At 36.0% G+C, this 23,447-nt stretch overlaps 3 protein-coding genes across 4 annotated transcripts; 1 reads left to right on the forward strand and 2 right to left on the reverse strand.

Annotated features, from left to right (window-relative positions):
- Nucleotides 1-1,111: 1,111 nt before the first annotated feature.
- On the forward strand, nucleotides 1,112-7,006 carry LOC141900847 (endoplasmic reticulum-Golgi intermediate compartment protein 1-like). The gene is made up of 9 exons (XM_074787895.1): nucleotides 1,112-1,250; nucleotides 2,189-2,323; nucleotides 2,781-2,872; nucleotides 3,286-3,410; nucleotides 4,040-4,147; nucleotides 4,239-4,305; nucleotides 4,400-4,500; nucleotides 4,951-5,073; nucleotides 6,443-7,006. The coding sequence occupies exons 1-9, from the start codon at nucleotides 1,231-1,233 to the stop codon at nucleotides 6,548-6,550; spliced, it is 879 nt and encodes a 292-aa protein (XP_074643996.1). The 5' UTR covers nucleotides 1,112-1,230; the 3' UTR covers nucleotides 6,551-7,006.
- Nucleotides 7,007-7,160: 154 nt separating this feature from the next.
- Nucleotides 7,161-15,011, reverse strand: LOC141900845 (sperm flagellar protein 1-like). Of its 2 annotated transcripts, XM_074787893.1 has the most exons (11): nucleotides 14,935-15,011; nucleotides 14,501-14,717; nucleotides 12,607-12,718; nucleotides 12,007-12,185; nucleotides 11,545-11,617; nucleotides 11,281-11,430; nucleotides 10,604-10,729; nucleotides 9,896-10,057; nucleotides 9,454-9,498; nucleotides 8,686-8,800; nucleotides 7,161-7,921 (listed from the first exon to the last, which is right to left on the reverse strand). In XM_074787893.1, the coding sequence occupies exons 2-11, from the start codon at nucleotides 14,604-14,606 to the stop codon at nucleotides 7,808-7,810; spliced, it is 1,182 nt and encodes a 393-aa protein (XP_074643994.1). In that variant the 5' UTR covers nucleotides 14,607-14,717; nucleotides 14,935-15,011; the 3' UTR covers nucleotides 7,161-7,807. The 2 variants fall into 2 exon arrangements, with proteins under 2 accessions (XP_074643994.1, XP_074643995.1); XM_074787894.1 differs by lacking the exons at nucleotides 9,896-10,057; nucleotides 10,604-10,729 and having other exon boundaries at nucleotides 7,480-7,921.
- Nucleotides 15,012-15,878: 867 nt separating this feature from the next.
- On the reverse strand, nucleotides 15,879-22,712 carry LOC141900844 (stress-70 protein, mitochondrial-like). The gene is made up of 17 exons (XM_074787892.1): nucleotides 22,545-22,712; nucleotides 22,371-22,426; nucleotides 21,785-22,057; nucleotides 21,181-21,305; nucleotides 21,020-21,093; nucleotides 20,838-20,944; nucleotides 20,378-20,540; nucleotides 20,047-20,139; nucleotides 19,333-19,542; nucleotides 19,023-19,112; nucleotides 18,548-18,685; nucleotides 18,336-18,440; nucleotides 17,889-18,006; nucleotides 17,630-17,724; nucleotides 17,358-17,450; nucleotides 17,122-17,262; nucleotides 15,879-16,443 (listed from the first exon to the last, which is right to left on the reverse strand). The coding sequence occupies exons 1-17, from the start codon at nucleotides 22,632-22,634 to the stop codon at nucleotides 16,336-16,338; spliced, it is 2,079 nt and encodes a 692-aa protein (XP_074643993.1). The 5' UTR covers nucleotides 22,635-22,712; the 3' UTR covers nucleotides 15,879-16,335.
- Nucleotides 22,713-23,447: the final 735 nt, after the last annotated feature.

A 23,447-nucleotide genomic window follows, 5' to 3' on the forward strand; every position in this document is an offset into this window, starting at 1 on the left:
CGTGCCACAGTAAGAACTGCTGGGCATTCATATTATGACCGTCATGTGCTGCCCCTATATGAACTAAACTTCTTATTCGCATGCCACAGTTGGAATATCGCGTAGGGCCGAGTCCGCTGTTACGATAAAATGCCGGGAACAGGGTCGAAATGGCAATGTGGCGTATCCCAACAAACATCGATAAAATGTTTCAATTGGAAACATTCTGACATGACCTGCAAATGTGGTTTAGACATGAACAAATTTTCATCGTGGTTTGTGGGAGCGATTTGTGCAGCATTCCAAGAACGGCCGTTTTACAATGAATTCTTCGTTCGAGAATTAGATTAGTTACATCAATATTTTACACAATTTGATAAACTTCCATAAATCTGAGTCTATTGTGTTAGGTTTCCGAGTATCGGTTGTGAATAATAACAGTTCGCTGTTAAAATAATTTTTGCATCTCTTATCTTATGAGCCGTACTAGTACTGAGTGCGGCAGTGCCACGCGGATTTCTTAAACGTTAATTATTCATTTTCAAGGTTCGAGTTTGGTATCGAGCTGTCATTCAGAATCACTGACTGAAGCGGGCCTGTCGGTATTTGGCTGACAAACTGATAAACTGATTCTGTGTTTTCTCTGTAGACTGAGATATTTTCTAATCTGTTCAAATGTTTTACTTTAAATTTCACCATTTACAATGAATTCTACGACGAACTTCTAATTTAGTTATATGAATTTATAATACAATAATCAATTTAAATCATGACATTTGGGTAAATTGTATTAGCTTTCAGAAACCTCGCTGTTGACAAATCTTTCAAATGAATTGTAGCTATAAATTAGACTCTACTAGGATTTGTTTTTTCCGATGTGACGAGGTATAGTGCTAGTTAGTTCCACACTCTCTCAGACCGTATAGTAGACTCTCTCAAACAGCCTGAACTCTCATTTGATCCTAATATACTCAACTACCGTACGATGTCATTGGTCATTCTGCCTATCTGGTTCCTTTTTCAGGGGAGCCAAGACCCGACGGGATTTATTCTCGGAGCCACCCTACCCATGATGAGGATTTGATACAGCTACAACTGCACATATTTGTCTTTTTAATTCATTTCCGGTTCGTCTGAAATGACAGCAGTCACTTCAAATAACTCTAACAGCTGTTGCAGTGTCGCCCTGAAGCGAACAATCCAGCAGAGCTCCTTCTCTAACCGGTAAACACTCAACAAAGTGGCCACAAAATGCAGTTTAATATAAGGAGGTAAATTTTGATTTTTTGTTTCCAATTCCATGATTTGATGATTTATTTCTTTCTGAAACGGCTTAAAGGCCCACTGGCAGTATAAAAGCCCAATCAATGTCAGACATGGCAGTATCTTTGAACCTGTGGAGCAGTGAGGAGCTCCAACGGTTGAAACTGGAATTCTCCTATTTTCTCTGTCAGTTATCCGATTTGGATCCTCCTTTTTGTCAGACATATGTATTAATGCATAATATATTCATTTCTGCAGTCAAAATTATGTTTTAGGCCCTCCTCTTTGAGTAATTAAGCAATTTCGTTGGTATTTTCTTCAAAATTTGAATCTTTGAATGACGTAAAGGGAGGAGTTATCCAGTGAATCAGTGTAGCTTGCACGGCACAGTAACAGTAACATGATACCCTAGGTCATCACTACACATAAACAAAAATATAGACTAATTCATAGTACCTAAATCTCACTACAAAAATCTTTTTTCCCGATCAAGGAATCAGTCTGAAATTTCATACACTTGTTAAGCTTTCTACCTTCAGTGTTATGCCAAAATTTCATCAAAATTGGATACAAATTGCTAATTTTTAAAAATCTCAAAATTTCGCCAAATTCTTTAATCTTGGTCCTTTTCTTACAGAAAATGATCACAAGCTTCAGATTTTCATCCCCAATAAGACTGCACCATTTAAAATTACCTCAGAACTTTATATGAAAATTTATGAATTTGTCAGATATTACAGTGTGTGACCTCTACAGTTACAATTGTGAGCCACCCTTACTCACTGTAAACATCATCAACATGTTAGTGTAGCTAGTGGGACGGCCCATCTCAAGTGCTTACCACCCGGTTAACTACTGCTCATACCAATGGGCCTTTAAGTTGTTTGTTGTCTACCTAAACCTGTCGCCAGGTATATTCATTTCTATGAATGTATGATGATTTCAGGTTTGATATCTACCGTAAGGTTCCTAAAGATCTGACCCAACCGACCACGACCGGAGCTTGTATATCTATAATCAGTTGTTTAATTATGGCGTCTCTTTTCGCGTGGGAGATTTATGATTTTATCGATGTCGATCTGTGAGTAGAGTATCCATTCATTTCTCGATTAGAATTTCTCAGAAATCCCCTTTGAATTTTTCCAACTAATAAAAGTATCTTCAATGTTTTGTAATTTTTTTGTAAAAGTTCCTGCGTTTTAAGAAGAAAGCTAATTCATAGATTGTGTAATGTCAAATTAAAATTGCCCGACTTATTTAGAGTCGTCTCTACACAGCTGTGGGAATAGCATATTTCATGATTCAATAATTGCTCCTTCATATTTGAACGAGTCATTCATTCATTGATTTTTGTATCACTGATATAGATTTCACTTTGATATAGCCTACACTTACATTTGTATCATTAATGAAATACTAACCGATTAAATAAAAAATTGCAGTAGCATTGATTCTGTATAATATTCAGTATAAAATTTCTGTATCTTGAAAATCACATTCACTGAAAATGAATATAACGTTGTTATGTTTTCAAATAGAGTTAGTGAATTATTGGTTGATGATCCTGTAGCTCATGCTGAGAGTATACCAGTAATCATTAATGTCACACTTCCTCGTATGAGATGTGAATGTAAGTTATTTTCTTATCTACCTCCTGTTGAGATTGCTGTCCCTCTCTTGTTCTCCACCCCTCCCTATCCCTTCAAGGCTCGATTTATAATAATTCAAGAGATTATCTTCTGAGGATATGAGATCTTCAATGATTAGTATCCCGCCGTGTCAAAGTTTGGTAGGCCCATTTCTAATGCCTCTCTAATCCTTTCTAATGTAATCAAGAAAACACAGAAAAGAAATTGAATTGAGAATTTTCCAACGGTGAAACCAGAATCCTTGTATCTTGTCAGGATAGTTTTATTTCATGGTTTTCGTGTGCCAAAACAAAATTCTAGTACCCTCCGGATACCGGGATAGTACCCAAAATCAGGCACTACCCTGACCTTCTCTCCCTCTGTCTCCCTCTCTCTACATTCATCTCTCTATTAGTTTTAGGAATTGATATTCAGGATGATCTAGGTCGTCACGATGTGGGTTTTGTTGACGACACGACGAAAACTCCCATCAATGATGAAAAAGGCTGCATTTTTGCAGCGAAGTTTTTCGTGAATAAGGTACGAATGTTTTAAAGGTTTTAATCACCTCATATCCTGTGACGGATTCAGTGATTATTCATTGTTATTGTTTCAATCCATTCTTTCGTTCTAGGAACCGATATGATGATTTTTAAGTTTTAGTAAATATTTCACTACATTCACAAACTCTCTTTGATTATATTTTTGATTTTGTTTTCGCATGACTTCTTATTGAACCCAAGTTTTTACGGTAAATTCGTTACCACATTCTAGATTTTTGCTTTTTAGACATTTTTTTCCCTTTAGAGCTTTTACTAATTCCATTAAACAGCATTTTGTGCCATTACAGTTTTATCATGTATGCATTTGAAACCGCCTCTGGCATGCAATTACTGAAAGAATGAATGAATGAATGTTACTTGTAATGTAGATAGGCCTAATGGATAATCCTGCAATATTGATATTCTAAAGTTTATTTTTCAGACAGTTTCGAGATTAACCTAGATTTCATGTTCAGGAGTGAACTGTTTATCTGAAGATTTTCAGATGAATCTTGAAACTGTCAGATGATTAAACTTTGAAATATTATCATTATGGGATTAACCGCAGAAAATAGTTATCGGCTTAATCTGTCATGTTTTAGACAACTCTTGTTCTAATTATTTCAGGTTCCGGGTAATTTTCATGTATCGACACATTCTTCAGATGCTCAGCCTGAAGAGCCGGACATGGCTCATCGTATTCATCAATTAACATTCGGCTCTTATATCGGCAATGTGCGTTTCTTTGTTATATTGAGGTTTTTTGAATTCGTCGAATCAATTAGAGAAAAATCTTTCAATATGATATGTATCTCATTTTGTTTAGAATACAACTATTCCTGGTTCATTCAATCCATTACAAAATAAAGATGCTACTTCTGAAAGTAATGAAGGTCAGTAGATAATGTTATTTGAGGAAAAATGTGTTTATAAAATGTCTTCGTGTTTTCAAGCTTCTCAATTATCCTGCTTTTGTTGCTTTTCCAGCTTTGTTAACTCATGAATACTTTTTGAAAGTTGTTCCAACAGTTTATGAGCATCTGAATGGACATAAACAATTCCCCTATCAATACACCTTTTCATACAGGGTGAGTCTTGAAAAGTAGAAACATTGCCTTTAACAACAGTCAACAAGAAAATTTGTGAAATTCATGATTCAAGTTGCTACTAACCAAATAGTTACATATTAAAAAGTTGAATGTAGGCCCTATTTTGTAACAGGGATTTGGCAATTTACCTGAAAGGCCCAGTACTAATAGGGATATGAAATCGATTTATCTTACGAATATTCCCAAATTATTAAGCAACCATCCCATAATTTGTGTAGCTAGTTTAATTACACTATAAGAATAGATATGTTGAAATTCAATGTATTTCAAACTAGGCATATGTTCTGTAGCAATACCCATTTCTGAACAATTCTTATTCAACCCCATTCTACTGTAGAATCTCACGTCAATAAAATCATGAATGATAGATATGTCTTTTTTGTGTTGGTTAATGCTCGTAATAACGCACAGGTGTTTATTATATTTCAGTCATATTTACAGATGGGCCACGGTCATGGCGTGATGCCTGCTATTTGGTTTAGATATGAACTCACTCCTATTAGTGTTAAATACATCGAGCGAAGGAAACCAATTTATGGTTTTATCACTACGGTAAGTATCAAAATAAAACATTTTCATAAGAGACAAAAAAGTAAAAATGTTTTGATATGGTATATTCGAGGCCATTGTTGTATGCAATAACTTCAGTATTTCGTCTGAAAGATATACAAATTAACATTTTGAAAATTTGAAGGCTTTTATTTCAAATTTTATCTCAGGGTAAAAAACACTCAATTCAGGATCAAGTTGTTTTGATAGGAACGCGAATGCAGTCCAGTATGATTCAATCCTAGCAAAGCTATCGAACAATTTCTGTCGGTTTAATGCAAATGTTAAATGCAAATAAAAGTACATAGAAGATTATACTGCATCCTGTATTGATATAGATGAATCCTGTCTACATTACCTTGAACGCCTCATCATATTATCAATAAAAATCTAATGAAAATATATATTTTGTAATATGGACTGTTACTGAAGTCCTGTGGTTAGACAGCTGCTTATGATACCACTTAAAACAATACCCACCCCCTCTCCCCCTGCGGGGACTTTACCACTCAAGAGTTAGTGATATCCCACCTGGTGCACATAATCATAGTCTACCGCGCAACAGAACGTGCTATTAGATATAGAAAAGATCTCAGAAATTTAGAGATATCGATATTAAAGATTTCAAGCGTATTCTGAAGATATATCAATATGCAGCAACACGCTGTTTACTGAATACATTCACATCTGTTGTGTATAAATCATTGATTGTCTATTATCTAATTGTTACAGTTTAAACCACATTTACTGCCTGAAGAATCAATTGTAATTCTACCAAATTCAACATGTAACTGGCTAAAATATCCTTCTTATGATAACTTAATAATTTTTTGGTCAAAAATGTCTAAAAACCAATTGCTAGGCCTGGAATGTGATTTATATTTTATATTGTTGTATGACGAAGAAACAATTTAAAGATTTGTCTACAAAGAGGAGGCTTTATACATTGTTCTAAAGGGTGAAATGGTGATTATGCAAAACCCAATTCTTGATGTTTTATAATGTTTGACACCTCAAAAAACTATACCAAGTTCTTGGGTTAATTTTAAACTAGATTTCCGAAACGCGATAAAAATTGTCTAAAATACTTGATCCCTGTAGTAGTCATATGAACCTAGTTGAACTGAATGAAATCCACGTAGACAGATTAGCATTCACTTGAAAACTGTGAAAACACAGAACAGTAATTTCATGTACAATTAGTCAATCACTTTCTATCGAAATGTGTTTCCATTCTCCATATGTGACCAATTTTGCGACAAATACAGCTTTTATATTCTACATAAAGTGTTGTTTATTGATCATGTTGAAATCTATATGATTTATTATTCTAATTTGTACTATTGTTATTTCTTTTTTGTTATTATTTCAGTTATTCGCAATCATCGGCGGAACGTTTACAGTGGTTGGTATCATAGATTCGTGCATTTTCTCAGCTGCTGAAGTCATCAAAAAGATCGAAATCGGAAAACAAACTTGATTTTCTTTTAGCTTTAGTCATAGTTGGATTTATTATGGAAGAAAGATTTGATATAGTGTATATTTTTATGATTAATTTTTGTAAAAGCTTTGAGCGTGTTTCTATTGTTGGTGCTTTTCTGTTTTTAATGGCCACAATTTTGGAGAAAGTTTTTAGAAATAATACCGACACAGCTACAATTCTTTCCACTCACACTTAAAACGATATCTATGATCTTGGTATTTAATATTACATGATGTATATTGAACTGTTTTAGACTTTTTAATAGTTGCTGGTTCGTTACTTCTGTGGAAATAATGACCTTGCGATAGATTTGCGAATCAATCATTTCAACACGAGTAAATTTGAACACAAATTTATATTTACTAATTAAACCTGTCTCTGGTGCATGTATAAATAATGTACATGTTCCTCTTTTGGTGTTTTTTGCTTGAATTTTATTTCATTTGGAGTTGAATAAAGCCTATCAATTATTATTTAAAGCGAATTTTCATTTAATTTGTGGTGGTCATCAGGAGGGAACTGACCAAAGTCTATTTGTAAGAGAACTGATCATAATGCGGTCATCAGGAGATAGTGACCAGACTGGTCATCAGAAGAGAACTGACCAGTATCTATGGTCATTAGGAGGGAATTGACCAGTGTCCGTGGCAGCCCATGTACCAGAGAAAAACCAGACCAGTCTGTCATCTTCAGGAGGCAACTGACTAGTGTATGTGGTCATCAGGAGTTTATGGTCATTACAAGGGTTTTCCTGGGATGCTGTTCCATATCCTATGTCTTGACCTTGAACCCGTGATTGATAAAATAGATCCTTGCAGCTCACAGTATCAGCACTTTTCAACAAACGCACTTGTTATATTCAAATTTCATGTTATACATTTACATGTGATTTATCAATTGACTTAGATATTTATAAAAAGATTTCATCATTTTCAACATTTTTATCACCATGAAAATAACAATAATGAATATCATTAAAATCGTTTCACCTCATTCTTAAAAATACAAATAATGGATCTATAAATATAAATATACCGGGTGTGTTATGTTTAATATTGATGGAAGAAAATGGACGGAAATGATGTGAATTTCTGTACAAGGAAATATTACAATATTTGGAGAGATTTTGATACAAAATGGTCGACATTGGGTCTCGAATATCGCCCCATTTTACAGTCGAAGTGTTTTATATACACTGTATCCTGTATTCGATGAATATTTCTTCTGATATTTTTCTTATGATATTTTCTTGTTTCAGCGTCTATTCCCGGACGGTCGAAGCTGCTCTAATTTAGTTTGTAAGTTTTCTATCCGAGTGTCTTTCAGGTGCAGTAAATGTTCTAACCGGCGAATTTTGGCTTGCAAGATCTGAAACATTGATCACAAAAAATATCAGCATTGGATACGGCTATGTACCTACAGTCTTGGTAATATAAAATGAAATCCTACATTACGAGCCTGAAATGTTTCCTTGAACTAAAAGTTTATGACATTTGACTATATCCTAATAGTCATTCATCTACAGGAATACTTAAGTAACAACAGAATTATGAAATATATATGCAATCTAGAACAAAGATACCTATTATACGTCAAAATAAACTGTAGCTTGAGGACACTTTTCGGACTGACTTTTGTTCTTTATTGTGACTTTATTATCGTCACAAAATGGACTCACAGCATTTCAGCAAGACTATTAGGGCAACGGTATATAGTCATTCAGTATTTCTATGAATTTCTATGGGATTAAACCAGTTCCATAATTAGTTAGTTCATATTTAGCCCTAATGACTGAAAACTGTATTTAGCGCAGACTATTACATGTAAATTTAATCGACAACCGTTAAAAACTGGGTCATGGAATCTCATCTGAGTGGCCACTTTCCCTGATTTTTCCATGTTATAACACAAAATTCGCTGAGTAAATCTGATGAATTTCTTGGTTAAAAAATTTCGCAATTGTTCCCTGAGCTTTCCAGGTTTTGGTAAGATTTGTCAAATTCTCTGAGTTTTCCCTGATTTTTTTCTGAGTTTTCCAGGTCAGTGGCAACCCTGCTCATTACGACGATTAAGACCATATGACTTGTCAAATCTACCATTATTGCAAGTTTGGCATTCAACGCACTACGTACCTGTACTGCTTCGTCTTTAGCGAGACATTCTTGTACTTTCTCTTCATAATCTATACGAGGCACCGCATCTGAACTGTACTGTTTCCCACCATCAGATGCAGCTGCTAATTTTGAGCTGAAATCATCGAAATCTCATATATACATATTGGACGATACAGATTTGTTATTGGAATATTTTTTTTCAATTCATATAACGGTTTGAATCTATCTAGAAATAATGAAAAGAAAGCACAAATAAATGATTGCACACACCACTAACTATATGCAACTAAGGCTCTATATCAGTTAATTAGGCAGCAGCATTAACTGTATGAAAATTATGTAAAATAGAATTACTAGGGGATCATTCATTTATCATGTACGCATAAAATTTGAGTTTTTTTTCCTCGCCCCCCTTGTACGCAGAATCAGCCATTTTTCATAAGCATTTTAGTACCCATGCACTGACACCTGCCCCTCCCCCAATGCGTACGCAGGAATGACCCCTAGCACAAATACAATATCTACTACCAGGGGCTAGAGAACCACAGGTATACAGCTGTGAAAAATGGAAATTCGACTTCAACTCAAATATCGCAAAGATTCAATAACCAAAACAATTTTCAAAACAAAATGCACCCCGCACTAAAGTGACCATGGAGCAACAGAAATAGTTCAAAATCACTCTCAACATGCAAGAAACTTTTCAGCAGTGTTTGATGAAATAAATGAATTGACAATGCATGTAACAGAATGAACTTCATGCGAAAAATAACAACGAGAGCTTACTCCTGATAATCAAACTGAGGGTCAAAATCGAGCAAATCATCAGACCTTTAAATATACAAACATCATATTTTAGGGGATAGGGTAGGAAAAGGGAGTTGGTGTTGTTAGCTTAAGATGGTGAAATTACGGGTACATATAAATCAATCAATAGGTGATTTTATATAGTAGAACCTTCATATGTAACAAAACTAAAAAGTTTGATACCTGGATCCAGTTCCACAGTTCAGAGTTAACTCTAACTCACAACTGTGGAACCGGGCCAAGTAGTTCAATCATTCAGTAACAATTAACTTTTACAATAATTTCTACGAGTTTATTATAAAATTTTGAACAGAATTCTAAAAATGTTTTCGCATTATTCAATAAAGATTACCATTAAACATATAAGAAGATTCTACTGTCTACTGTACAAGTACATAGGAAGCAGGGAGAGGTGACATACCAGCAGTTTTGATGGTAGATTGTATGGGGTTCTACAATAACTGGACTCTGTGCACGATGACTTATAATATGTGTTGGATTATAATTAAGGTGCTGCGAGTAGTAGATATCGCTATCAGTAGTAGTAGTACCGCTAGTATAGTCCGTATCATAATCATAGTCCCTGAATATTAGACAGACCGTTACTGTTTCACACCATAAACCAATCTCAGACGATCAAATCATTTTAAACAATCCTAAATGGTCTAAAAATTTGCCAAAAACCCAGTTTTAAACTCTCCCACAGCCCAGTGCTTGGACAAGGCTTATATTCTAAGACCAGTGTAAGGCAATCTTGCTTTATAGCCAAACTATGACCAGTCTGGTGATGTAAGACCACTTTCAAAATAAAGCCACAACCAGGCCTACGGTGAACTTAACTACGGTAAGTTGCATTGGTCCTCTGGGTTGAAATTAAAACTGGGCCCTTGATTGATACCGAAACCACTGGCAGAAAAGCCCTGCGTTCAGAAACTGTGGTTTCAAAGTAAAGCAATTTCTAGGCTTGTAGAATTTTTGAAAATCAACGATGATTTTTCATAAAAACATGATGATTTTGTATTTAAAATATAAGGGAACACAGTCCGTAAAAACTGTATTGAAAAGAGAAGATAGATTGAGAAGAATGGAACTATACTACACGTTTGAGGTTTATATGTTTACGACATACCGGTGATAGTTAGAATGGAAATCAACCATGTTACGCTGTTTTTTGAAATGGTTCGAAGGAGATCTAGTCCCTCCTCGGTGACTAGCGGGAGGTAACTTCATTCTCTGATGATGACCGCGGCCGCCGCTATCATCAGAAGAAAATCATCATCATTCATTCACATATTCGTTATAATTCAAACTGTTAGTAATGAACTAGACTGTCGGACTGTCAGGTACATAGGGTGTAGAACTTCTCATGTATCAATCACAATCAAAGACACCAGGAAATGAATCCATCATTTTTACTGATACTAGTAAGAAATTAATAATATCTTCTCGTTTGAGTTAATGGTAGTTTATGGTTAGTTAAATATAAGGCAGGTTTCGATTGAATGTGTCCCAGTATAAGAATAGTAATTCCGGATTACAAACTCTCTACCGGCTACTACTGTCAGTTTATTAGATTATGCTATTCTGCAAAAGGTAAGAGTATTCTGGTCGAAACAAACGCACCAATTGAAACCTGCTTGAGTCTGTAATGTTCCATTCAATTATTTACTGGTATGTTGGGAATATATGAGGCAATTTAGCGTAAACAATAATTAGACTGTATCTGAGTTAAAACTTGTAGTAGCCATGCTAAGCCCAATATCAAACACCAAAAGCAGGCTGTAATGTAGGAAATGAAACACAGACTGTTGACATAAACTGTTGATATCAGATGGTGATCCCGGGGTGTACGTATAGCGTGTAAAATAGGTTTCTCTAGTGGAGGTTTGAGGAGTGAGAGGATGAGGTTGAGGAGGTGCCACAGGAGGAGGAGCTGGTGGTAACTGGTGCGAGGAGCTACATTAAAATAAAACAACATCACATCAAAAACAATACATGTATAGCAATTTCGTCATAGTGAATATCTATTGAAACGTGCACGTGACGAAGATTTATAGAGATGATACTAACCGTGCTTGTTTTCCACCACCGCCCGCTTTCTGGTGACTGGGATACGACTCCTGCTGGTGATGGTGATTATAACCTGAAAATGATAACCAAGACCGGGGTCACGAAGGAAAGAAGATACATTTCTTGGATAATGCAGCAACATCAAGGGCCACTAGCTGGGTCCCAGACTGGGTATTTTTTGAAGAAATTTTTAAAGATGCAAACCCCGAGAGGATGAGTATCAAATTTGCCGGTTAAAACTATCTTAGTCTTGATGCAAGGGTAACCTAATTTGGCAGGTAGGGGTCGTGACCCCCACTGAGACCACCCCCGGTGTCCAGTTCCATAGTCTTTGACTTTTGAATTACAGCGGAAATGAACTTGTTTCAACCCTAGAAACAAACAACTAAGGTTCCATATACTTGGTAACTGGATAACAGAAATGTACGTGTAATTATTAGAATATATAGATTATTTTGATACCTTTAGGAGATGACTGATCGACTTCAGGCCGATCACTCACATATCCGGACGATTCTGTTTTCTTTTTGATTTTTTCTCTCAAATGCGTGAGAACTTTTTCGATGACCATCGGCCGACTCAACGCTATACTGCGTATCACATCTTCGGAAAGTTCTATGTGTAACTTCCTCAAAACCTTTCTGTAAATTCAAGGTGAAAAGATCTCTATTTTTAGAATGACTGAATTAAAATGCTTGTGGTCTAGTTTCACAAAAATCATTTCTAAGATAAACTAAAATATGAAGAAATATAATCGATTTAAGATTTGGACTCGGCTTGATTTTAGAATAAAGTTTAACAAAGAATTTGATCACGTATTGCTCATGATTACTTCATATCAAAAAGATATTCATCAATTTTTTTGTATTACAGGAGTCAGTTCCACAGTTCTTGAGTTAAATTTGACTCTAAGTAAAATCAGTTCATTTTCAAAATCAGAAAACTCTCGAGTGGAACCTTAACTCGGAACTGTGAAACCGTGTTCTGAAGCCTGAGATAAACTTATGATATAAACTAAGCAGAATTCATTTTTTTCAATTCAATCAGTTAGGCGGTATATACCTGTTGAGGAGGTGCCAGTTTTCCTCTTTTTGTTTAGTAGCGTTAGCAGGAACGTAGTTATGCAATTCGACGAGTCGAGGAAAATAATGTTTGATCATTTCTGCCACCAGTACTGTTTATAAGAAAGTTAATTACACTCATAATCAATGTTAAATACACTTTTGATTAGAACTGATTAGAAGAGTTCTGAAACAGGTATCAGTTTGCTGTCTGTACTGTGCACCTGCTTAGACAATCAACATTTGATTGTTTTAGTCTGAATGATCTAATTTTATGAACAAGATGATGAAATTACCATTTGAGGATTCAGGTAAAAATGGTGGCTTCATTCTCCTGGTACGGATACAGACAGATGATTGTCTGAGGGGGTCAGTTACAGGTTGTGGCTGGAATTTTAGACCAGTTCAAGACCAGTCTTAAGATTTTAGACAACTTTTGTATTTAAGCTGCAACAGTGCAATTGGGCACTAGTTAACCATGGGAAGGCCATAAAACCAGCCATAACAGGTAATCTAATTGCCAAGAAAATTGTTAAATACAAGATCACTATAAAACAACTGTTAGGGCATGTTAATATATAAATGATTGGTTGTTGTGGAGTGATACACGGTGCTTTTGTTTGATACCTCTTCAGTTGTTTCCAATTGTCAATTTTTTTATCGAAACCGTGGCAAGTCGGATAGTTGTGAACCTCGATTAACTTTGGAAAGTAGTGTTTTATGATTTCGGCGAACAAAACTAGAACGAATCGATTCAAACAAATAGAAAAAAAAAACACGATTTGTTGAAAACCTGGTGACTTGACATCGCAAACATTAGACTACAATTCAACTGAACAAAATAAATATTGACTGAAAATCACAATGAATAAATAAAACATAAAGAAAGCTTCTGACAACAAGAATTGACTTACTATAAAACTATCACTATAAAACAACTGTTAGGGCATGTTAATATATAAATGATTGGTTGTTGTGGAGTGATACACGGTGCTTTTGTTTGATACCTCTTCAGTTGTTTCCAATTGTCAATTTTTTTATCGAAACCGTGGCAAGTCGGATAGTTGTGAACCTCGATTAACTTTGGAAAGTAGTGTTTTATGATTTCGGCGAACAAAACTAGAACGAATCGATTCAAACAAATAGAAAAAAAAAACACGATTTGTTGAAAACCTGGTGACTTGACATCGCAAACATTAGACTACAATTCAACTGAACAAAATAAATATTGACTGAAAATCACAATGAATAAATAAAACATAAAGAAAGCTTCTGACAACAAGAATTGACTTGTAATTTAATACACTAGGGTTGAAGGTTTTCTAGAGAAGCGCTTGACACGATCATAGCAACATAACAAAACAGAACACATCCTCAAAATGCAGATCACCACGGTTTGTTGCTTAGAAACCTGGTAGGGGTCTTAAAATCAATGTTCAACAACCATCCTAGCAAGGGTTTATAACATCCTTGTTGACCGACCAAATTCCAGGGCCCAATTCTATGACTTGATATTGACTAATTTTCATATTGATATATTTCAATCATTAAAGCATGTGAAAATGTGAATACCAGAAATTGCTATTTCATTTGGAGGTGAATACAGTCTATCAAAGATTAGTTAAAGTGAATTTTCCTTTATTTGTGGTAGTCATCAGGACTAGGGAACGGACCAAAATCTATTGTTAGGGAACTGACCAGAATGTGGTCATCAGGAGATAGTGACCAAGCAATTTCACAGCTTCTGACATATTCAAGATGACCTTACTGTTTTCATACATAAGTCTTGCTATAATACTCAGTTGTAGAATGTTTGCAGGGAATTTGGGACACAAAGCTTTAGCCTAAGTGACTTCTAACCACTATCTTTAGGTTTAACAGGCTTCGGTTCTTACCTCCATCGGAGAAATCTCTCGTCATGTTGCGTTTAGGTCGAGAAAGTGGAATTTCATCGACCCAACTGTATAAATCTTTTAACTCGTCGTCATCAAGATCTTCCATATTTTCATGATCGCGTGATCCTTCCACTTCCACTTCAATCACTTCCACAACTACTTAATGAGCGTTCCACTACACCAGCACCAGACGCTTTCACTTGCTCGATAGTAAATTCTGAAATAGTTAGATAGTCTTCATTATATAAAAGAATCTGACATTCCAACAGAAGCATTTCTAGAAACGTCATTTCACCAAGTCGAAATAAAGCATTGAATTGAATTTGTTAGCATAATTCAGAATAATCAGTAAACTATTGCTAATTCAGGCCTAAATTTGGCTTATTACGAACACCAATAGGGGAAAATGTAATCAATGAACTGATTATACAAACCTGAATGAATTTAAGTCGTTTTAAAGTGAAAATACGTCAACGATTGTAAGAAATAAAACCCGTATCCACTGTAAACAATATACAACTAACCGCAGGGTGGCAGCACTATGTAGTCACTGATCGTGGACAGCTGGTCTAATGGCTAACATGCTTGCTTTCTACGTACGAGACCCGGGTTCGATGCCCGGTCGGGACGCGTTGGGACTTAGCCCAATCACTGTGCTCTGATCATACACTGACTACCCGGTCAAATTGTCCATTCCGATCGATAAATAGAGTGTTAAAAGTCAGAAATAGAAAAATATAGTGACCCTTATTGATTCAGCGGTTAGGTGTTTGAACAAAATTTAAGAATTCCTGAACTTTCTCAGAGTCTAGCTCGCAAAATTGTAAATAGTTTGTCCACTAGATAGTTTAAAGACGAACGATAACCACACTCAAACGTGGTGAACGGATAATAAGATAAAAACCCACTATTAACAGATTAAAAGAATTTAAAACAAGAATTTATTTATTCAACCTAAAATATATATAAGACACGACGTTTCGATCTCACCCTGATCATCGTCTGGCAAGCGAGTTTTATGTTAGTTCACGTTTTCCGGCTATCGTTTTATTTTGGGGCAGCACTAGACAGTCGCGATCTGTTTTCTGAAGCGGGCGAATAATCGATAAATGTGGTCTCAATATCTAATTCCAACAACGTAATGAAACTGCTCTTTTTATCAAAGCTCCAAGCCACTTCATGACACCCGCAGATCCCTCGGTGCAGCACACAATCCCGTTTAAACATGTTCATGTCCTGCTTAAAGATTTGATTTATATCTCCTGCAGATTCTAGCATTGAGCCTGGCAGTATTTAGCCTCATTTTGATGGACAAGTTCTACCTCAACACAAAACCCAATATCAAACTCATAAAATGAACAAAATTGTTTTTTCTGGAGGTTCTCTTACTTTCGTTATATTTTTTCTAGTTGGAAGTGACAGCACTTTACTATGACATATGTACACATATTTTTGTTCAACAAAAATAAGGCAGAATTCAATTTCACAACTAATGCACTTAAATCGATTATTGTTCGCTTCTGAATATACACAAAAAATCAAAGACAAACATAGCGTTGACTAGACTCTAATCAACTAATTCTAATTCCGATAATGATAAATCATTGAATTCATAATCAAATCATACAGAGTAATGGTTTTACAGTTTGAAATATTTTGAGTGTATACTTCACATTTACTGCTGTATATAACAAATAGTCTATCAACGAGAGCAGTACTATCCTATATACACACAACACTTTAATCAGCATCTGTACAAAACTGTATAAATAATCATCAATTAACTTTAAAATTCTGAATGTTTCTTATCTCTAGTTTCTACGTTCAATTCGTAACTAGTTTTTATCTTCTTTTTTATCGTCTGTTGAACCGGATGATGAGGAATCAGTCGACGACTGATCAGTCGATCCCGATGAACTTCCACTTTCACGATCGGCGGCCATCTGAAAATCGTAGAAAAACATTCGATGATTTTTAAAACTGCTAGCCATCAGTTTCCGTTAGAATAGATGAATGAATAGTGCATAATAAATCAGTTTGTGGAATCATTAAAGCTCAGATTGATGTCTCCTCACAGTGTTTGATTATTAACACTCGGTTGACGAAAAATTGGAACATCATTGCATTGATTCAGTGAGTAATACAAGACTCCGCAGCATTTGATGTTTGGAACGCCAGTTAATCTTTATATTGAATAATTCCAATTCTGAATCGACTACAACAATGACTTGCACAGGGTGGCCACTTTCTGCCAATTTACAAATCCCCTCGAATTTTCCATGTGATTACACAAATTTCCCTGAGTGAATCAGAGAAATTTCTAGGTTCAAAACATTACATCCCCAAATTTTCCAGATTTTTGTTTTAATTTATCAAATTCTTTTTTTTCTAGATTTTTCAGATTCCCTGATGCTTCCAGGTGATCATGGTCAGTGGCTGTTGTACTAAGTGGGGAGTCAAATTCACAGAATGATTGTTAAGATTATTGAAGTACATATCACCGAAAATTAACCATTGTCTAATCAAGACACGACTGTAGCCAATATTCTTAAAACACTCAAATGCGAAGGAGTCTACAGTGCCGTTACTATAGCTGATATTAGATTTAGAGACTAACGAACCTTCTTGTAAGCTTGTTCGAACAGCTTCAGCGAAGCCTGTTGAAGTTCGGACGTTTCTTTCTGAATATTTTCCGGCGATTCGTTATCCTTGTTTGCCAACATCTCTTTCACTTTGCTGATTTTAGTTTTAAGGCTCTCGCACTGAAAACCGTAAATGATGAAACATTAAAACATCTTTCTCAAAAGACCACCACCTATCACCCTCAGAATTCAATAACGGTTCGACCGATACAGACCTCATCAGCTGGAAGTTGATCTTTGTATTCATCCATCTTTGATTCGGTGTCGTGAATGATTCCTTCAGCTGAATTTACGGCTTCTACAGTTTCCTAAAGTAAACAACGAATATAAATGAACATAAAATATGACGATTCTATCATGGTAGAGTAGACTCTTTACAGGGTCGATTGCCTAGGATTATTGCATGCTTCGCATGACAATATCTACAGTGGAAGGATTTATTGGTCCCCATGATCAGAGGCAGGTACAATCAACTGTATATTAGTACCTTTCGTTTTTTATCTTCTTCAGCATACTGTTCGGCATTTCGGACCATATTTTCAATATCGTCTTTGCTGAGGCCTCCGGACGATTGAATAACAACTAGAATATAAAATCATTACAATAATCAGTATCGTAAAAATCTCATCTGCATATTAAATAGTTCGATGGTGAACAGAGAAGAACCAGTTCCGTATTTCAAATTCAGAAATTTCAGTTCAGAATCAATTTGATTCGAAACATGACTAATGTTTTAGGATATTTACTCTGTTGTTCTTTTCCGGTTCCCTTGTCTCTCGCCGATACATTCACGATACCGTTAGCATCGATATCGAATGATACTTCAATCTGTGGAACACCGCGCGGTGCTGGAGGAATGCCAACCTAAAACATCAAATTCAATTCATCAACTCAGTAAATCTAGTCGAATCTTCCACAATTCACCGAGCGAGGCACCCGGTAAGAATAAACATGTGGTTACTGTCTCCTCTTTCTGGGTAGGTAGGTAGGAAATCTATCTTTTTAATTTTTCAAAAAGATTTTATTTGAACAATTAGAAACATGAACTGATGAAACGATTAGCGATAACTAAGAATGAACTTGACTTATCTGAGAGTAAGGAAAAAAAATTTGAGTTGCATGTTATTTCTACTGTCGGTTGGGCGACAATAACCACACATATGATTTGTTAAGGCTTAAAATCTAATACTAACCAGTTGGAATTGTCCTAGTAGTTTATTATCTGAAGCCATTTCACGTTCTCCTTGATGTACTTTAATTTCAACTTGCGTCTGACCATCAGCAGCGGTAGAGAACACCTACAATTACAAAACAATCCACGTAACTCACATCCAAACATTTCAGTTCTAACGTTCGTATCTACAGCATATCATTATCAGCGCTTTTATTTGAACATGAAATCTACCTGACTTTTCTTGGTCGGAATCGTCGTGTTGCGTTGAATTAGTTTAGTGAAAACTCCACCGAGAGTCTCAATACCAAGAGACAGAGGAGTTACATCCAATAATAATACATCAGTCACATCACCGGCTAATACACCTCCCTGAAATACAATAGACAATGTGTCATACAGGCTGGCCACTTATGATTTGACTCGCTTTTCCCCGACATAAAGTTGTTTTCACTGACTTGATCTGCTAGAATCCAATCAATTAACACAGTGACATAGACTGAAACTGCTGGATTTAATGTGCGGTCTAGCAATCCCAACATTTTCCCTTCCCTTGATTTATAGCTATTTACAGAATTCGCCGACTATTCCCCGACTTTTTTAGAGATAAGAAAATTCCCTGACTTTTTCCTGATTTCCAGGTAAGTAGCCGCCCTGTCAGCACCCACCTCTTTCAGAGTATACGACCCGATTAGAATGCCCAATTTACCTGAATAGCGGCGCCGATAGCTACAGCTTCATCGGGATTCACCGATTTACTGGGAGTTCGTCCAAAAACTTCCTGCACAACTTCTTGTACCTAGAAAAAATTAGCAACAAGAATATATGATAGAAATCTAATCAGTTTAAACGAGTCATTGAAACACACTATTATAAACCCTGGAAAATACTATTGAGATCCAACAAATTGAAGAATTGAAAAGTATTTGACACCAAAATGTTCCGGCGGAAACTTTTAGTAAGTCTTCGAGCAAGATTTCTCTAAATCAAATTCATCGGAGGAGCGTTTATGACTGTACCTTGGGCATCCTGGTCATACCGCCGACTAGAATCACTTCGCCGATGTCGCTCTGTTTAATATCAGCGTCTTTGATCGCTTTCTGACACGGCGTTATCGTACGTTTGATCAGGTCGCCGACTAACGATTCGAATTTAGAACGAGTCAGTTGTAAATTCATATGCACCGGTCCATCGTTAGTGACAGTCACGTACGGCAGGTTGATATCGGTCTGAAGAGAGATTAAACACGATTATTACAACTCCAAATTGTGAATTTATTTCGACTTCAGTTGGCTTAAGCGTAGTCAAATAATGCCTTTGTATCATATCAACTAGGACTGGCAATTATCTATATGCAACATATGCGTTAAGTGACTGACATAAGCGTAACATACATCATAGAGAAGAAGACTTATTCAGACCAAATGAAATATACAATAAAAATGTCGATGTAGTTGATAAATCCAATGACGACATAAGCATAGTCGTCTGGATCCAGTTCCACAGCCATGAGTCAAGAGTTCACTCGTGAATTAAAATAAGTTCATTTTCAATGAGTTTGAGTCAAATCTTAACTCACAACTGTTGTAGAACTGGGCCCTGTACTCTAACTTTTCTTATAATTAATTTCAAATGATCAAATTGATCTTCGTATCAAATTTTAACTGAAACTCCAACCTCTATAATTGGATCGATTTTACCAATTTGATGTTTTTCAATCTAAAACTACTGACCTGTAACGAAGATGACAATTCAATTTTTGCTTTCTCTGCAGCTTCTCTTAAACGTTGAAGAGCCATCGTATCTTTAGCCAAATCAATTCCTTGCTGCAATAGGAAACCACCATATCATGTTTAATATTTACAGTTACAAAACATAGTCAGGGTGGCCACTTCAGAGTGAATCAGAGAAATTTTTAGGAATGAAATGTTACAAGCGGTCAATAAAATCTGAATTCCCTGAAATCTCCAAGCTTTTGGTAAAATTTGTCAAATTCACTGATTTTTCTGGGTCCCGAGTTTCCCAGGCCACCTTGATAGTTGCGACGGTCAGTGAAATACATACATTTCGTTTGAACTCGTCCAACAGATATCTGAGCAGAACGTTGTCGAAATCTTCACCGCCCAACAACGTGTCGCCGTTAGTAGATTTCACTTCGAATACGCCTTTCTGGATCTCGAGCATCGAAACGTCGAACGTTCCACCTCCCAAATCATAAACAGCGATGCTAGAAATATCATAGAATCATTCATTCAATCAATCCAAATACACTAAGGAGACTTTACTACAACAAGTTGACTTTGATACTGATAAAAGTTGCTCAAATGATTTCGAACTCACAGAATCATTACCAGATATGAAGAAATAATTTGGGAACAAAATTCTTACTAGATAAGAGTGTTTTATATATGAATTAACCACTAGTATTGAGAAACATACTGGAACAAATCTTCAATGGATAGGTCGATTAGTAATGCAGATTATCTCCTCCCCCAGAAAAAGAGCCGATTCTGCGGCAACTTACAGTTTGTCTTCGGCTTTGTCCATTCCGTAAGAGAGGGCAGCAGCGGTCGGTTCGTTGATGACGCGAAGAACGTTCAATCCAGAAATCTTTCCCGCATCTTTAGTCGCCTGAAACACACCGTTCCCAAATATCAGTTACATCCTCGTTTTACTAACATAGATTATCATGTCTACACTACTGACCTGTCTTTGTGAATCATTGAAATAAGCTGGGACTGTGACGACTGCATTCTTTACTGGCTGTCCAAGGTAGCTTTCTGAAATAACGATATCAAAAGTGTGATATAAGTTCTGATTTATAGGTAGACTGAGGTAAATTTCTAAAATTACGAATAATTCTTTACCGGCGGTTTCTTTCATTTTCATCAATACGAATGCACCGATTTGACTCGGCGAGTACATTTTACCGTGACCTTCGACCCAAGCATCCCCGTTCGAGGCTTTTACAATTTTGTATGATTGATTTTTCCTGAAAATGAAAAAAAAAATCAAACAAGATTATTTTAACATAGGAAAATCATTATCATTTCAATTCCTATTCAGCTTTTTAAATAGCCAGGTATCAATATGCAGCCTAGATTCCGCCCGAACTGAAGAAACTTCATATCCTATGATAATTCTTTCAATTTATGATCGTCCACACTTCACATGCATTCAGTGCTTCACCTTTTTAATTGAATTAATTGACAATGAACTACAAACACTAGACAGACACTACATCAGTTCACTCACGGGTGGTGGCAACAGAAACCTGTACACAGGATTCTATTTTATTACATTCGCATAAAATCTTTCAGTCCTCCCCTGTACGCAAAATCGGCAATTTTTTCAAATACATTTAGCATTTCAGTATGCAATTGCACTTACCCCCTCCCCCTAATGCATACGTAATAAATGAATGTCCTTTACCTGAAAACATCAGAGATTAATTTTTCAAAATGTACTTACAAATCTTTCTGGACTTCTTTATCATCGAATCTGCGTCCAATCAGTCGTTTAGTCGCTGTGAATGTATTTGCAGGGTTCGTCACCGCTTGTCGTTTCGCGGGCATACCCGTTAATCGTTCGCCTGATTGCGAAAACGCAACAACAGAGGGCGTCGTTCGAGCACCTTCGGAATTTTCCAACACTTTTGCCGTTTTTCCTTCCATCAACGCGACGCAGGAATTCGTCGTTCCCAAATCTATCCCGATCACGGCACCTTTTACTTTCGTGTCGGAACTGAAAATTAAACACAAGAAATTTGTTTTAAACATTTCATATATCTTTAAAATTAAATTCTTAACACAGATTATTGATGATATAAGTTAGCAACGCGTAGTTCGGATCAGTTCACACAAGACAGGGGTGGATACTTCAGCCGAATAGAAAAGAGCACCGAAATCAAATAATTCTCCATTCATTCCCTTTTCCTCGTCCTACCACCTGGCATATTACACTGTCTTCTAACTCTTTCAAGTTACTACTTACATAAACTAAACATTCCTTTTCTATTTCAACAATTTTGCTGTGTTGTATAAAATGAAATACTTACTTATAACGGCAGGGTTGATAGCCATAACCACTGGATGCTGCTGCAACATTTTGGGGCTGAAACGATGATACAATGACATAACCAGATATGTTACTTCATACATACATAGGTTTGCCTTTTAGGAAGATCGGCATCCATTTTGATTTCGACGAGTGCCGGTTAAAATCTACTCACTTTACTGGCTAACATTGACAGATATTTAGAGATTGTCATCTTCTGTCCATTCTTCATGCACTGTACAGTCGATCTCGTAGCGGCCAACATGATGATTTCAGTTTAAAGGTGCCTAATTAGTGAATTAATTAGTGCTGAATTGATTAACACACGTGTGTGCAGTCTCAGTGTTGGGTTGATACTAAACCACAATCGGCATGATGCAATCAACCGTGCTTAAAGCGCATGCGCTAGGAATACTGGTTACATAAACTCATCGGTTTAGAGAATAATCTGAGATATGACAATAAAAAGGTTCTTTTCGTGGATGTGTTCAATCTCTTAGCTCCTTACTTCGTACAAAATATATGGAATATCTTTATTTAAGGTGTACTGTTATTTGGGATTCGAACCTCAAATGTCTAGAAAGTTCTAGCAAATCAGCTAAAAGAGAAACTTTATCTTGTCATATCCATACGATTTCATTTTCTAATTCGTAAAATGTTTATCTTAATGGCACGTATAACAACATATATTTATCATCTTGTATTTAGTTTCATTACTTTCATAACAATGCAACCCAAAGTACCCTTTAAGGATATTTTGAGTTCATTACGCTTTCGCCTATTTGTTTTCAAGATGCGCAATCATGCGTGCTAAGCACTCATTGGTTCTTGGATCAGGCGTGGTCATTTTGATTGGCTAAGCCAATGGCGGGAAATCTGTCAGCGATTGTAGTAATCCATACAGCGACAACGGTCGAGTCCCCAAAATAATACACACTGGCATTTTCGCACAATTGTTCAAATAGAATAGATTTCATGTAATTTTGAACGCTTTTAAATTATATGATTTTCAATTAAATCTTATATCTGCTCAAAACAAACCCATAGCTAGCGTATTGAGATTTCAGCCTAACAAAAA

Source organism: Tubulanus polymorphus, chromosome 2, assembly GCF_964204645.1.
Source record: "Tubulanus polymorphus chromosome 2, tnTubPoly1.2, whole genome shotgun sequence".
Taxonomy (NCBI): Eukaryota; Metazoa; Nemertea; class Palaeonemertea; order Tubulaniformes; family Tubulanidae; genus Tubulanus; species Tubulanus polymorphus.

Excerpts from the sequence above, each read along its gene's own strand:
- LOC141900847 (XM_074787895.1), top strand. The coding sequence starts at position 1,231 with ATGCAGTTTAATATAAGGAG. Across the intron at positions 4,306-4,399 it reads TACTTCTGAAAGTAATGAAG|CTTTGTTAACTCATGAATAC; the intron begins GTCAGTAGATAA and ends TTGCTTTTCCAG. Across the intron at positions 5,074-6,442 it reads TTTATGGTTTTATCACTACG|TTATTCGCAATCATCGGCGG; the intron begins GTAAGTATCAAA and ends TTATTATTTCAG.
- LOC141900844 (XM_074787892.1), bottom strand. The coding sequence starts at position 22,634 with ATGTTGGCCGCTACGAGATCGACTGTACAGTGCATGAAGAATGGACAG. Across the intron at positions 19,543-20,046 it reads AATTGTCATCTTCGTTACAG|ACCGATATCAACCTGCCGTA; the intron begins GTCAGTAGTTTT and ends ATCTCTCTTCAG. Across the intron at positions 17,725-17,888 it reads AACCGGAAAAGAACAACAGA|TTGTTATTCAATCGTCCGGA; the intron begins GTAAATATCCTA and ends TTTATATTCTAG.
- LOC141900845 (XM_074787893.1), bottom strand. The coding sequence starts at position 14,606 with ATGGAAGATCTTGATGACGACGAGTTAAAAGATTTATACAGTTGGGTC. Across the intron at positions 12,719-14,500 it reads GAGAGATTTCTCCGATGGAG|TACTGGTGGCAGAAATGATC; the intron begins GTAAGAACCGAA and ends TCTTATAAACAG. Across the intron at positions 11,618-12,006 it reads CGATCAGTCATCTCCTAAAG|GTTATAATCACCATCACCAG; the intron begins GTATCAAAATAA and ends TATCATTTTCAG.